Here is a 14989-nt window from a genome sequence, read left to right as displayed (position 1 = left end):
GAGCTACTGCGCGGGTCTAAACGGCTGAACATTCCCACATTTTAAACGATCTCTGCCGCAGTCATCATTTCGCCACTACTAAATTCAGGTAAGAAGATATTTTGTATTTACATGTGTTACTTCAAATATAGCGAGGTATAATTACTTTGTTCAGAGCACACCAGCTAGTATATGCATTACCTGGGGATTTTAGAGGATGTACATGTAGTGGCGCTTTTACCAAAGTTAGTTTTCTAACGTTACGTTAGTCGACCCCCCCACACCAAAACGGTATGTAGCGTAAGCTCTCGGTGTAGTTTTTACGGACACTTTTTACATTGGTTAGACATAATGTATTTCTGTCATCTTGACTGTTGTTAACACATTGAAAATGTCTTGTCGACTTTGTTGCTTTAACATTAGCTAACACGAGCTAGCATTGGCTACCGCGAGACCTACCTGGACTGATTATACCAGTGAAGTGTTGTATCATGATGGCTTGTCATACGCTTTTGATGCTTAGAGAATTTAGTTTAAAAATTGGTCTCATTTCAGTTGCAGCATTAATTGACCGATATATGACAAACTCAGCATATAGTTAGACACCACCTTATTTCTGCTTTGTATAAGCTAAACTAGCTAATAAACTACAACACGCGTTTTGCAGCCCCGGTGTTCTATTTAGCTCTGACACCCTCCTTGAAGGAAACCTTCTCCCTCACTTGCACTTGAAATGAGTGTGACAACATCACACTGTTGAGACGTGCACTTTAAATACAGCCATGACTAAAGAGTAGCTGTGATGGCATATGCATTTCTTTCAATCTTTCAAGCAAGATGAGAAAGTTTGCAGTGGTGCAGTGGAGTAGTGGGGAAGATGCTGGTAGCTACAGTGAAGTCAAAACTGAAGCAATTAGGAAGTATGACGACACCAAGATGGATGAGGATGGCTACCCCATTACGGACTACAGGGCAGCCATAGAGTGGCGGAAAGGGAAGAAACCGAAACATGGCTGGCCAATATACTGCGCCTCCATCAAGTTTGTGAGCAGTAAGTAACTTCTGTTGAATTTAATATTGAATTTGAACTTGTATATTGATCTTAAAAAAATTTCACCTGTTTTCTTGGGTTAGTAACCATGGCAACATGGCATGGTTTCATGGCAACAGTAACCAATGTTAAATCTGTCTGGTTAATGTAATAGAACAGTCAAAATGTATAATGTTTTATATAGGTTTAAAGGACACTACATTGGGAGCAAGGTGCCATTTGAGATTCAGCTGCGAAGCAATATACATGATACATACAGTTTGCATTGTTCAGCTTGGAACAACAGATAATTCAAAGGGTCAAACCTAGGAAAATTAATAAATATTTGGTCTGAGTGAAGTATGATGAGTGTTTTTCTACTTTATATTTCAAACTACTTTTCAGATAATCGGTTTCACATCAACAACAAGATCAGGGAGTTTCTGTGCTCACTGTCCGTGGAGAGAGAGGAGCCATTGCCCAAAAAGAGGGTGCCTGTTCCACCAAAGAAACTGACTGAAGATGATTCAGAAGACACTGACATAGAGTGTGCACCGGTAAGAGTTTATATACCATTAACATTGTATTTACAATGTTTGTATTTTCAAAAAATTAACAATTAGATCTTTAGGTTGTTCCTAGTTCCAACTAGGTGATCACAACAGAATTACAAATATGATTAGAAAAAAATGACCTGCCCACACTTTGTTTTTGTTCTATTTAAATCACAAGATTTGACCCAGCAAGGGAATTAAGAACTCAGAGCTTAGACAAAGCAGTCTGAACCACTCTAGCCACCAGCTGACTGAAATAATTTGCAATATATTGATGTTAACTACTTTCTTTCCTATTTCTCACTCCAAAAAACCGCAAGGTGATTCCAAATACACAAAAGGGCACTGCTCAGACGTTCCTTAAAAAGTATCACTCAGTGGCTTCAGTGGGAGTTCCAAGAAAGCTTGAAGAGCTTGCTAGTGAAAATGAAGAACTGAAGAAAGAAAATGAGAAGTTGAAATCCATGCTTTTCAAAGGTATGGCATCTGGGACAATATGTCCAAAAATTAAACCATGCATGTTTTTTTCTTTTTTTTTCCCCTTCAACTTGTGCAATTGTCTGTTTGCTTCCTGTGAGGTATGGATCACAGCAGTTGCTGAGATGGACAGTCTGGCCCACACTTTTAGCCCACTCTTTCACTAACCTTGTGTCTAAGCAGGTTACAACTCTGACATTTCCATATTCTCTCTATGTGCCCTTTTTAAACAACATGATGTAACACTTTCACATCTCATTTGTGAAAGTGGAGCAACAGGTGAAATTCTGCAATAGGTGTAAACAGATTCTGGCTGGAATTCTATTACTAATATAATTTTTTTGTGATTTTGTATTTCTAGAACTGCCAGAGATTATTAAGGAAATGAAGACTGTCCTGAAGACAAAAACCTCGTCATCAAACTCTGACTTAGAGTCAGTGTCAGAGGAATCTTCTAATGTCTGCCAGCCCTCTGTGCTGAGAGCAGAACAGGTAATATGGTAATTCTTAAAAGTGTTTCTCTAATATATTACAAGTAGCAGTTAATTCTATTAGAAGTAGTATATACAGAGAGAGAGAGAGAGAAACACAGTTGAAACACTGTATGCCTGTAGTAAGTCCCTGTTATTGTTCACATCTAAAATAGGTGGAAATTTATCCTGGATCCAACATATTCATTGATCGGCTTGCCTGGGCTGTGGCGCAGAATGCAAACTCTGCCTCATCTTTTGTTCGGACACTCCTAACAGCAGTGTTCCCCATGGATGTGCTTCTTGTTAGCAACCTTCGTGGCAAGTCAAGGGATTCTGGTGATCAGCGTCAAGCACTGGAGAAGAGCAAAGTGGATGCAATCTATAGTAAGTTTTTAATTTCATTACAGCTTACACAAACTGCTTGTACTGTGTCCAGTGGACTACCACTCCAAAATATGTCTGCTCGGTCCTGGTCCTATGGTGGCTTCTATCCATTGTTGGACAATTGATTGAGCAATAACTGATGGTGTGCAGCAAGTTTCTGGATGAAGGATACATCAATGTTCAGACACTCTTACATCAAAGAATTGTGCAGTTGGGCCAGATTTGGTGGAAGCCTTCCCTGGTGTTTTACTGGTTGTTTCATGTGGGATTCTGGCAAAGCTCAATTAAATCAAATTAAGTCTGTGGATGTAAGAATGTTTTATGTAGAATGTACATGCATGCATTAACTAGCCTAGAGCTCTGTATGAGTTTTGAAACTTACTCTTAATAAAAGTTACTGGGTGTATAAATATGGCCACCAAATATAGACATGCTATGACTGAATGTTTACAGTCTGTATATTTTGACTTTTCCTTTTTTCTGTTAGGAGCAACTCTGGCTAAGTGGCCCCACGTGATTCCTTCAACTATTGGCACTACGATTAATGCTAAGTTGACAGAAATAAGAGCAAAGAGGAAACTACAGAAGCCTCAGGAAAAACACATGCTGTGTGATCAATAAGTATTTTTACCTCTTACATCTAAGGTGGTCAGCACCACATTATTTTGTTTGATTTCATTTAGTAATTTTGAATTAAAGCTGAATTAAAGTGCATTGAGTTGCAATACACTTTAAAATGTTCGGTATTAAACTGACTGCATTGATTAAAGTGCATTTTTGTGCTGTTCAATTACATCATGTAGATAAAGATTTTCTTTTTCTTTTTTAAAGTGAGTAATAAACAATGCTGAAAGTTTTCCTGTGTGTTTGTGTGTGTGTGTGTGTGTGTGTGTTTAATGTAACATTTGAATACACATGAACATATTTACATTTAAAACATTTAGCAGATGCTCTTTTCCAGAGCAAATTACAAAAGTGCTTAGTGTTAAGTCTTATCTGTGTGCCTGCGTATTGTGTAACATAGTGTACCATATAGGGATAATATAGTAGTAATGAAAGTAATCATGAAAACACTTTCTTGTCCACAACGCATTTATCACATTAAAACCACTGTAAAAATGTAAGTATAATATGAACATTTTCTAGAAATCATACATGTTTTTTTCTAAAACCAGTGTAGAATTTTATTAGGAAACAAGAACAAACAAACATATTTCCTATTGAAGTCATATGTTAGAACATACAATTCAAATGTAAGATTTATGCAAAAAATAGAATAAATATAATATAATATAAATGCAAAATAATATAATATAATCCTATAGTTTTCCTATAGGAGTCCCTTATATGTCATGTGTGTCTTTTTGTATGAATGTGGCCATAATCATACAAGAAAACACACTGACTTGTAGTGAACATATAAAAAACATTATATGGTATCATATCTGATTTAAGGAAGAAAAACACCTGTTCACCATATAGGAACCATATAGTTTTTTTTCATATGGGGTTGCGCAATAATTCACAAATAAAACGTGTCGTTTGGACCGGAGACCTGGACTCGTGTCTCGTCCTTGCTCCAGCACCCCACCGTCACACTTATGATATTCTTCAATAGTATAAATCACTTTACTAGTCACACTCATCTGTTCCACTAAGGTATTCCATACCCTTAAAACCAACATTAAATTCTACAGTAAATCTGTTTATAAGACTTGCATTTTCTCACCAGTTACATACGTTGATAAAAACATACTCACCCGGAAGTTCTAAATATAGAACGAGAGTTCAGGTAAGTTGCTCAACATGGATAGCTGCAAGAGAATGTGTTTACAGTTAGGTCAGGTTTTATCAGTAGACGAATTTGATTAAAAATGGTTAAAAATCCCAGGCCCGTCGGCGGGCCTGGAATCGATCATAGTGTGTATAATCTATATGACTATTTTAAGCATCCAAGGTAAAAATAGAAAATAGAAAGCTTCTCTATTTTTCATTGCTTTGGGCCATTTTAGCATTAGTTACAGTAAAAAAATAAATAACCACAGATTAGCTTACAAGGACAGATTTCATTATATAATATTCATTACAGTATGAACGTTTGTATTGCTATTTAAATAGCTGTTGCATATAAAATGTACAGTAATCATATTCTTTGTTTATTTTGCTAGATAAACATTGGATTGATGGTACCACATGGATGTGACTTAAAACCTGTGAGAGGAAAAACACTCCCCTTACTTACTGACCCAGAGATAGAAGCACGTGATTTGCTGAAACAAGCTGTTCAGAAAATGAGGGTGTTTTACAAGGACATGGAAGAAGGACCATATGTCCTTTTGTATCCAGACTGCTCTGAGGTGGTCTATGTGCCTGGGACTGAAAGGTCATTCACATTGGCTGGATATAAAAAGGAAATTGGAAAGACGTATTGCAGGATCACATATGGATTATGAATGGGGCACCATCCTGATTGTTTAGGAACCAGTATTGTGATAACGGAGTTAGGTGGAATATGGTTTGATCAGTCTCATTACTAAAGGATTAAGTTCTGGTTCCGCGCAGTGACCTAATACCATCGACCAAAATATGCATTTACCACCGTGACCAGATGAATAAATGTCCACATTTATTAAATGGTTAATATTACAATTGATACAAAACATATGAATGATTTGGCTCAAATTGAAACTAAACCTATATGTGAATCTACTAATTTAAACCAGGGATATAATGGCGAACAACAAAGAATATAAATTTAAACAACAACAGCGAATGATAAACAACTGTCGGTGATCATGAGATTTAAATGGATTATATGACTATCCTTAGGCTTGCCTAACTAGCGTAGGACCCAGGGACGACACGAGGTCTTTAGAGAGAGAGAATAGAAAAGAAGAAAGAGGAAGTTTGGGCAGGTTAATGGTAACAGTATTTACTATTTTGGACTCCGGGAGAGATAGAAGCTGGCAACCCCAAAACAGCATATGAACTGAGCGTCTTACTTCGAAGAAGAGGCGTGGTTACGCGGACCTCGTTTCTTGAGGTGGCTAAGGTCACGTGAGACGGCTCGGGTCGCGGAGACTTAGCGGTGACGTCACAGTCGCAGCTGGAGTGCGCAGACAAACTTGTGAAGATACTTGACTGAGAAAGAAGATGAGCTTGACTTGAACGACTAGACGAAATAAAAGTACTTTTGACGACGAAACATAGAATAAAGAAAACTAGAGATTGCATTTCCTGAAGGAAATACATAGTGCTTGAAAAGAGATGCAAGTCTGTGTGTGTGTGTGTGTGTGTGTGCATGTAGTGTATATGGTGTATATGCTCCATCTGCCCCATCTACTCCATCTGCCCCATATACTCCATCTGCTCTATCTGCCCCATTTGCCCCTCTGCCCCATACGGCCCTCTGCCCCATACGGCCCTCTGCCCCATCTGCTCCATCTGCCCCTCTGCTCCATCTGCCCCTCTGCCCCATCTGCCCCTCTGCCCCATCTGCCCCTCTGCTCCATCTGCCCCTTTGCCCCATCTGCTCTATCTGCCCCATTTGCCCCTCTCCCTCATCTGCCCCTCTGCCCCATCTGCCCCTCTGCTCCATCTGCCCCCTTTGCCCCATCTGCCCCTCTGCTCCATCTGGCCGATTTGCCCCTCACCCTCATCTGCCCCTTTGCCCCATCTGCCCATCTGCTCAATCTGCTCCATTTGCCCCTCACCCTCATCTGCCCCTCTTCTCCATCTGCCCCTCTGCTCCATCTGCCCCTCTGCTCCTTCTGCCCCATCTGCTCCTTCTGCTCCATCTGCATGTATGTATGTGTGTGTGTCTGTGTGGTGTATGTGTGTGTGACTGTGTGGAGTGGGTATGAGAGAGATGCAGGTGTGTGCGCGCGTGTGTGTGGGGGAGGGGGAGAGACATAACTGACTCTCTGTCTCTGCCACTCTGAGTGGAGAAGCCTTGTTTTATGTGATTTGCACCCCCCAAACAAACTGTCGTAGTTCGGGACCCGTTTAACTTATTGCTTCACTGAGGAGATTGTGTGAGAGAGGACCCCTTGCCGATGATTTTGATGTATTTTTGTGTGGTTTGACCTAAAAATGACTGATTTATGACAAGTTAAAAACACACAAAAATCTCAACAAAGCTGATTCTGATTCTCATACATTTATATGGGGGCCAATTTCCTGAAGGAAATACATAGTGCTTGAAAAGAGATGCAAGTCTGTGTGTGTGTGTGTGTGTGTGTGTGTGTGTGTGTGTGAGGTAGGTGTTTGTGTGTGTGTGTGTGTGTGTGAGGTAGGTGTGTGTGTGTGTGTGTGTGAGGTAGGTGTGTGTAAGGTAGGTGTGTGTGTGTGTGTTTGTGTGTGAGGTAGGTGTGTGTGTGTGTGTTTGTGTGTGAGGTAGGTGTGTGTGTGTGTGTGAGGTGTGTGTGTGTGTGAGATCTGCCCCATCTGCTCCATCTGCCCCATTTGCCCCTCTGCTCCATCTGCCCCTCTGCTCTATCTGCCCCTCTGCTCTATCTGCCCCTCTGCCCCATCTGCCCCTTCTGCTCCATCTGCCCCTTCTGCTCTATCTGCCCCTCTGCTCCATCTGCCCCCTCTACTCCATCTACCCCATCTGCGCCACCTGGGTATGAGAGATGTATGTATGTGTGTGTGACTGTGTGGAGTGGCTATGAGAGAGATGCAGGTGTGTACTGGGGCCTGGATCAGGTAAACTAGGTTATGTACTGGGGCCTGGATCAGGTAAACTAGGTTATGTACTGGGGTCTGGATCAGGTAAACTAGGTTATGTACTGGGGCCTGGATCAGGTAAACTAGATTATGTACTGGGGCCTGGATCAGGTAAACTAGGTTATGTACTGGGGCCTGGATCAGGTAAACTAGGTCAGCGTTTCTCAACCGGGGTGCCGCGGCACCCTGGGGTGCCGTCTGTCTTCATCGGGGGTGCCGTCAAAATATTCTGATGTGAAATAAAAAACTATAGTTTTAAAAATTTAAGTTATTATACGTTTTAAAAATCATAAAAATTTATTTCATATGACCAGATCTCTCAAGTTTGGTGGGCGTGAGCTTTTTTTCAGGCGGGGGGGATTGGAATATGTCGCGATGGTTAGTGTAGCGGCTGTGTGTGTGTGTGTGTGTGGTTGGGGAGCGGGGTGGCTAAAGTCTACCAAGAAACAGCGCGATCTATATTCTGATTGGTTCAACCTGTTATAATAAACAACCGATGGATTGGCTGAATATGCTGCGGTGTGCGGCGATTAGATTATTTAAAAAATAAATAATAATAATATTCAAGCGTGAGAAATTCCATGTGTGGTGTGAGAGCGTGTGAAATCGCTAAATATGCGTGAGTCTCACGCTCAAAGCGTGCATATGACCTGCATATGACCCTTACCAATGTCAGCACGTGAGGTACGCAGGTTTCCCACTGACTGTAAGTCACATTTATGTGCTCTCTGTCTTAATAATCACTTTTTTTGTGTTATGTTGGCCAGGAGATGGTTGCAGAGAGTATGTTTTCAGGGTTACCAACTCTCACGCATTGAGCGTGAAACACACGCATTTGACCGTTTTCACACGCTCTCACGCCACACTTCCGATATCTCACATCCGAAAAAAAAATCTTGTTTATTTATCTGATCCATATCTATGATTCAATGAGTTACTAGTTCGCTCTGGCGCCAACCACCCGCGATCGATAGATTGCAATATAACACTTAATCTGTGTCCATTTTACGTTCACCACCCCCCCCCCCCCCCCAAACAAAACTGTGTTTTTAACGCATTGTAAACTGGGGTGCCTTAAAATTTTGCATGCATATAAAGGGTGCCACAACTGAAAAAAGGTTGAAAAACACTGAACTAGGTTATGTACTGGAGCCTGGATCAGGTAAACTAGGTTATGTACTGGATCAGGTAAACTAGGTTATGTACTGGAGCCTGGATCAGGTAAACTAGGTTATGTACTGGATCAGGTAAACTAGGTTATGTACTGGGGCCTGGATCAGGTAAACTAGGTTATGTACTGGAGCCTGGATCAGGTAAACTAGGTTATGTACTGGATCAGGTAAACTAGGTTATGTACTGGGGCCTGGATCAGGTAAACTAGGATATGTACTGGGGCCTGGATCAGGTAAACTAGGTTATGTACTGGGGTCTGGATCAGGTAAACTAGGTTATGTACTGGGGCCTGGATCAGGTAAACTAGGTTATGTACTGGAGCCTGGATCAGGTAAACTAGGTTATGTACTGGATCAGGTAAACTAGGTTATGTACTGGGGCCTGGATCAGGTAAACTAGGTTATGTACTGGAGCCTGGATCAGGTAAACTAGGTTATGTACTGGATCAGGTAAACTAGGTTATGTACTGGGGCCTGGATCAGGTAAACTAGGATATGTACTGGGGCCTGGATCAGGTAAACTAGGTTATGTACTGGGGTCTGGATCAGGTAAACTAGGTTATGTACTGGGGCCTGGATCAGGTAAACTAGGTTATGTACTGGGGCCTGGATCAGGTAAACTAGGTTATGTACTGGGGCCTGGATCAGGTAAACTAGGTTATGTACTGGATCAGGTATACTAGGTTACTGGGGCCTGGATCAGGTAAACTAGGTTATGTACTGGGGCCTGGATCAGGTAAACTAGGTTATGTACTGGGGTCTGGATCAGGTAAACTAGGTTATGTACTGGGGCCTGGATCAGGTAAACTAGGTTATGTACTGGGGCCTGGATCAGGTAAACTAGGTTATGTACTGGATCAGGTATACTAGGTTACTCGGGCCTGGATCAGGTAAACTAGGTTATGTACTGGGGCCTGGATCAGGTAAACTAGGTTATGTACTGGGGCCTGGATCAGGTAAACTAGGTTATGTACTGGATCAGGTATACTAGGTTACTGGGGCCTGGATCAGGTAAACTAGGTTATGTACTGGGGCCTGGATCAGGTAAACTAGGTTATGTACTGGGGTCTGGATCAGGTAAACTAGGTTATGTACTGGGGCCTGGATCAGGTAAACTAGGTTATGTACTGGGGCCTGGATCAGGTAAACTAGGTTATGTACTGGGGCCTGGATCAGGTAAACTAGGTTATGTACTGGGGCCTGGATCAGGTAAACTAGGTTATGTACTGGATCAGGTATACTAGGTTACTCGGGCCTGGATCAGGTAAACTAGGTTATGTACTGGGGCCTGGATCAGGTAAACTAGGTTATGTACTGGGGCCTGAGGGGCGGCAACCCTGCAAAGCTGAGACATGCGCAACAGTGCTGGTAGATAATGGGAGATTCAGCCACTCCACACATCTAATTATCTTCACACCATGGTCACATGGGTAAGGAGTAGGTAAGCATGATAAGGAAAGCCAGTACAACAAGGCATCGGGTAACAACTAACTTTCTGAGTGTGAACTAATTTAAATCTTGTAATAACTAGTGTATTAAAATAACTTCATTTGACTAGTATTTTCCATCAAAAAGAAAGACTTGTTTTAAATTTAATTTATTAAAGTTTAATTTAATTTATTAAACTAAAACAGACATTGGCATAGGCAGTGGATTTAGCAGTTACTGATTAAAACTTATTACTCTTTTTAGAAGTTTCTGAAACACATTCCTGAATGATATTTCAGTAAAGGGGGAGATACACCTGTTAGATAACACCATACACACAGCATAAATCAGAGGTTGTACGTACAGAGTGACACGATAACAAAAGGGGGTAAGCTGAGAGACAGAGGCAAATAGGAGCCCATTAGATGGTTTGCGAGGCAGACCACAGGACCTAGAGCTGTGTAAAGTACAGGAAAATTGACCCCAGAGAAAAAATTAAAGAAATAGAGTACTTAAATCAAATTTTTATTATTAAAATAAAATAGCATTGCTGAGTAAATATGGTAAGAAATAAGGAAGTCTGGAAAGGACCAAATGGGAAACTAATTTTACTGAATCAATTGATCAAACCAGTGTTAACTGAGGCACACAGGGTAGCACGTGGGTAGAAATAAATGAAAATTTTGGTTAACTGATGGCACCTATACTGACGTAATAGCAGACTGGACAGAGTAATGTGACATTTGGAATGTGCATAAGAGCTGTCATGCTTTAAGGAAAGGTCTAAGCAGGCTCCCTGGACCAAAGGAGCTAAGATAGGATATGATAATTCTTTGTTAATCACTCAGTGGGGAAATTTGCATTGTTACAGCAGCAGAGAATTGTGTAAGGAAATACACTTATGTAAGGTTCTGTACAAAATGCAATGAAAATAGGAGATGAAGTTCAGATTGACTACATGGGTATGGTAATACCAATACGGGGACTAAGGTATTTGTTAGAGACTGAGGATAAATTCTCAGGTTGGGTAGAAGCATTTCCACCAGGGCAGAGGACTCTAGGTCAGTCTGCAAAATGTTGATAAAATTACTGGATACTGCACCATTGTTTACTAAATTAAGTGTGCTCAGATAACGGGATGCACTTTACTAGCTAGGAGCTAAAATTTGTGGAACAAAATTTGGGTTTAAGACACAAATATGGGTTGGTTTACCATTCTCAATCTCAGGCTAAAATGGAGATTATAAATGGTAAGTATAAAGGTAAAGGTATGTGCACAAAGGTATTTATATGGTTGGCCAGAAGATCTTCAGTGAATTTTGTTGCAGGATTCACTTCGTTTGAGCTCATGACAGTGAGAAGTTTTCGGGGGTCCCCCTATGCGCTTGCAAAACCTGACAGGTACAATCGGGGTCGTACAAGGAAGGTTACAATGAACTAAAAAAGTAATTTGTGAAGCTTATTCTGTCCAGGTACAAGGAGAGGAGTCAGAACCAATGGACCTGCCGGTCACCAAATGGGTCCTGCTCAAGGTCATCAAAAGAAAGTGGTCGGAGCCCAGGTGGACCAGTTCATTCAAGGCCACTAAAGAGAACATCACACGCTGTCCGACTCAAGGGCAAAAGAGAAACGTGGTACCACCTCAGCCGGTGCTGAGCATTAGAACCAGCGCACCGAGATACGGAGCTCTCAAACCACAGGTCAAAATAACACCTGAGAGCGGAGGTACATCCAGGTAGTCTACCTGACCTCCTTCGTGGGATAAGAAGATCATCTTGCCTCCAACAGGGCAGAAGAATAGATGATGCTGCAGTAAAAGTTTTGTGATGTATTTGGATGTTCAGTAATATTGTCTAATGTTGTTTTACAGGCCTTGTGTAACATTGTTTATTTGTCTATATGTTTTTGTATTATCATTGAAAGTAGTAGCATTGTGATTGTTAGTATTTAACAACATGTTAAAGGACCTTACAGGGGACTGCCCCCTGTGCATATGGATCCATGGTGGGTCAAGGCCAATATTGTTGTAATAGTAGCTGCATAACTGAGATCCCTTGGAGAGTTTCACATAAAGCTTTAGGAGGTGATAATCATACTACTGGCCGGCTGGGACGGCCATTTAGCAATAATAAAGTTCAAAGGTAAGCATTAATTTTCAGAGAGACGCACATCGTACCAAGAACCTAGTTATTCTATCAATAGAATTGGGATGTTTTTATCTGGAGTACTGGCACATCTCTAGTACAGGTCATGTACCGTATATCTAGTAATAGGAGTGGGCCAATCGGGTTAAGACCCCTTAGGCCTAATTAGGATAAACATAGTATGGTTTAGACCTGCCCCAACACTGGGACCATCACTGGACAATACGTCAGAGATTAAGATATAGGGCAGCCGTGGTTCAGATTATACTAAATGGAAGTGACAGTAGGTAATTGAATTATGGTCATATTATGTCTGTGTTAACTTATGTGAGAATGTTTTTGACTTATGATTACAGGTGAATGTTTTATTCCAATGTAGAAGAAGCTTAGTGAGAAGCTTAATCAGCAGTAAGATTGAGAAGCAGGAACCACAAAGATGTTTGGGTATGATGTCATAGTTGGAGTCAGAAGATGAAAAGGTAGTTTTGGATTAACTTATTTTGATCTATTTAGAGATCAAAAAGGGGGAATTGTTGTGGTTTTCATCTTAATCCCTTCATAGTTTGTTTACATTACAGTATTGAATCAACAGCTTATCATAATTTATATATTTTGAATAGTCAAAGTATTAATCAAATCTCTAATATTAATCACTATATGTTTTGCTTACATTATATTATTGATCAAGTTGTTTGTTAGTAAGAATGTCGGTGTAAGCGCTTGTGTGCCTTCCAATACTCTGCGTTTGCAGTAGGCTAAAATGGGATGTGTAAGAGGAGGCTCACTGTGGCCTTATGTGGTGAGGCCAGGTAGTAAGACCTCGCTTCCAGAATAGAGACAGCTGTAGGTTGAACTATGGAATGTATTGCAGCTCCTATGTTTAGAGGAAAGCATATATAATGGTGAAGAGAGCAGACAGCTTCAGAGCTGCACATGGGGTGACATGATTAGGTAATGTGAGCTCTCCAGAGATCTCTGTATTAAATTAATTAATAGGCCTATGTGTATTTTTAATAAAAGGATAAAGACAAGACTGGTAATGTTTTCTTTTGCAATCAACCAACACGCTGCGCTAAGGTAAGAAAAGGTTGAAGCGCAACACTGCCAGTCTTAATCGGAGACAAAATCAGTAATCCAAGTGACAGTGAAATATGGAGGCTGATTTTGCAGCTAAGAGAGATTGTTGAGCTCATATGTGCATCAGCAATTTTTACTGGTCAAGTAGCCTATTTAGGAGTTCTAATGGAGCAATATCTGTATTCTCGATGGCAAGCCTTTCCTACTCAACCACTAAAACCCCAAGCATCATTACCTTAGTCATTATCCTGAGCTGATCATTCACTTTGGGCCTCTCATACGTCTATGGACTCTAAGATTTGAGAGCAAACATACATATTTTAAGCAATGTGCCAGAAAATTGCACAACTTTAAAAATCTTTGTGGAACCCTAGCAGAGAGACATCAGCTATTGCAGGCATTTCTTTATGCTGGAAATTTTTTTCCAGCAGATGTTGCTGTGGTCAAAAGCGCAGAGTTTTTTTTAGGTGACTATAATGATGAGATTAGACAAGCAGTTTCACATCTCAACTTTGAGTCTCTCAACACTGAGATAGCACATGAAGTTACAGTGAAGGGCACAAAGTACAAAAAGAACATGTACATCTTGATTGGTGAACAAGAAGACCTTGTAGTGGGAAAAATTAAAGTAATTCTCATTCATGAGGGTTTAGAAATACATTTTATTACAGAGGAGCATCAGGCTGTGCGTCTTCCTGACATGGGTGCTTATAGTCTTAAACCATTAGGGAAATTGTGCTGTGTTAACCACAAGACTACCCCTTGCCTGAGTACATGGTGTGGGGCATGCCATTACTAATTCTTCACCATACCTTTCTGTCCTTGTACAAAGATGTCCCTCTTGATTGAAGACATAAAGGCCATCATTCTCAAGGCTTTGCCCAATATTTCTGAAGAAACTTGTGGACAGCTGATTACTTCAGAATTGTGGAGTAGAAAATAAAGACGACCTACGATATGTACAACAAGAAGATATTTGTGAAGTCTTGCCAGTAATTAAACTCAGGAAACTACTAGAGGCCTTCAAATTGGGTAATGTAGACCTTAATATATCATAAGGGTGGATCAGTGGTTTTCAGTGCTGTTCTAGACTACACTGACTACAAAGATGGTTCCTGAATTGTTCTGTAATAAAATGAATGGTTGTATGTAGAACATTTCATGTTTAAATTGTTCTTTGCATTACAAAATGGTTCTTCATATTGATGGGGAATGTGTTTTATGTAGTTCCACCTTTTGAAAATGGCTCCGAATATAAAACAGTTATCATCTATGCACTGGCTTGCACATTTTGGAGATTCCTCTGCTTGAACCACAAATTATTTAACTAATTACCATATTAACATGCTGTTTGAGTTTAAATGGGTGTGTTCAAGCAAGCAAAAATACTTTTAAATATTAAATACTATAAAAACTACTTCAGGACCACGATTGACAACCACATCATTTATGTATTTTTGCTTAATGTATATCTAATTACATATTTGTAGTAAAGAAAATTTAAATTAAATGTAAATTAAACTTCTACCTTTATTTATTTTGT

The 14989-nt window shown here is 40.4% G+C and overlaps 1 protein-coding gene across 1 annotated transcript; it reads left to right on the top strand.

Annotated features, from left to right (window-relative positions):
* On the top strand, window positions 1-3670 carry LOC143501201 (uncharacterized). The gene is made up of 7 exons (XM_076994780.1): window positions 1-88; window positions 813-1030; window positions 1415-1566; window positions 1884-2040; window positions 2402-2532; window positions 2687-2897; window positions 3385-3670. Exons 2-7 carry the CDS (start codon window positions 817-819, stop codon window positions 3516-3518), a joined length of 999 nt encoding a protein of 332 aa, XP_076850895.1. The 5' UTR covers window positions 1-88; window positions 813-816; the 3' UTR covers window positions 3519-3670.
* The last annotated feature ends 11319 nt before the right edge of the window (window positions 3671-14989 follow it).

This window comes from Brachyhypopomus gauderio, unplaced genomic scaffold (genome assembly GCF_052324685.1).
Source record: "Brachyhypopomus gauderio isolate BG-103 unplaced genomic scaffold, BGAUD_0.2 sc161, whole genome shotgun sequence".
NCBI classification, from domain to species: Eukaryota; Metazoa; Chordata; class Actinopteri; order Gymnotiformes; family Hypopomidae; genus Brachyhypopomus; species Brachyhypopomus gauderio.
This window is presented reverse-complemented; position numbering and strand designations above follow the sequence as displayed.

Bases quoted from the DNA above. Each gene is read 5' to 3' on its own strand.
- LOC143501201 (XM_076994780.1), top strand. From the start codon at position 817: ATGAGAAAGTTTGCAGTGGTGCAGTGGAGTAGTGGGGAAGATGCTGGT. The intron at 2,041-2,401 runs GTATGGCATCTG...TTGTATTTCTAG, and splicing joins GAAATCCATGCTTTTCAAAG to AACTGCCAGAGATTATTAAG. The intron at 2,898-3,384 runs GTAAGTTTTTAA...TTTTTCTGTTAG, and splicing joins CAAAGTGGATGCAATCTATA to GAGCAACTCTGGCTAAGTGG.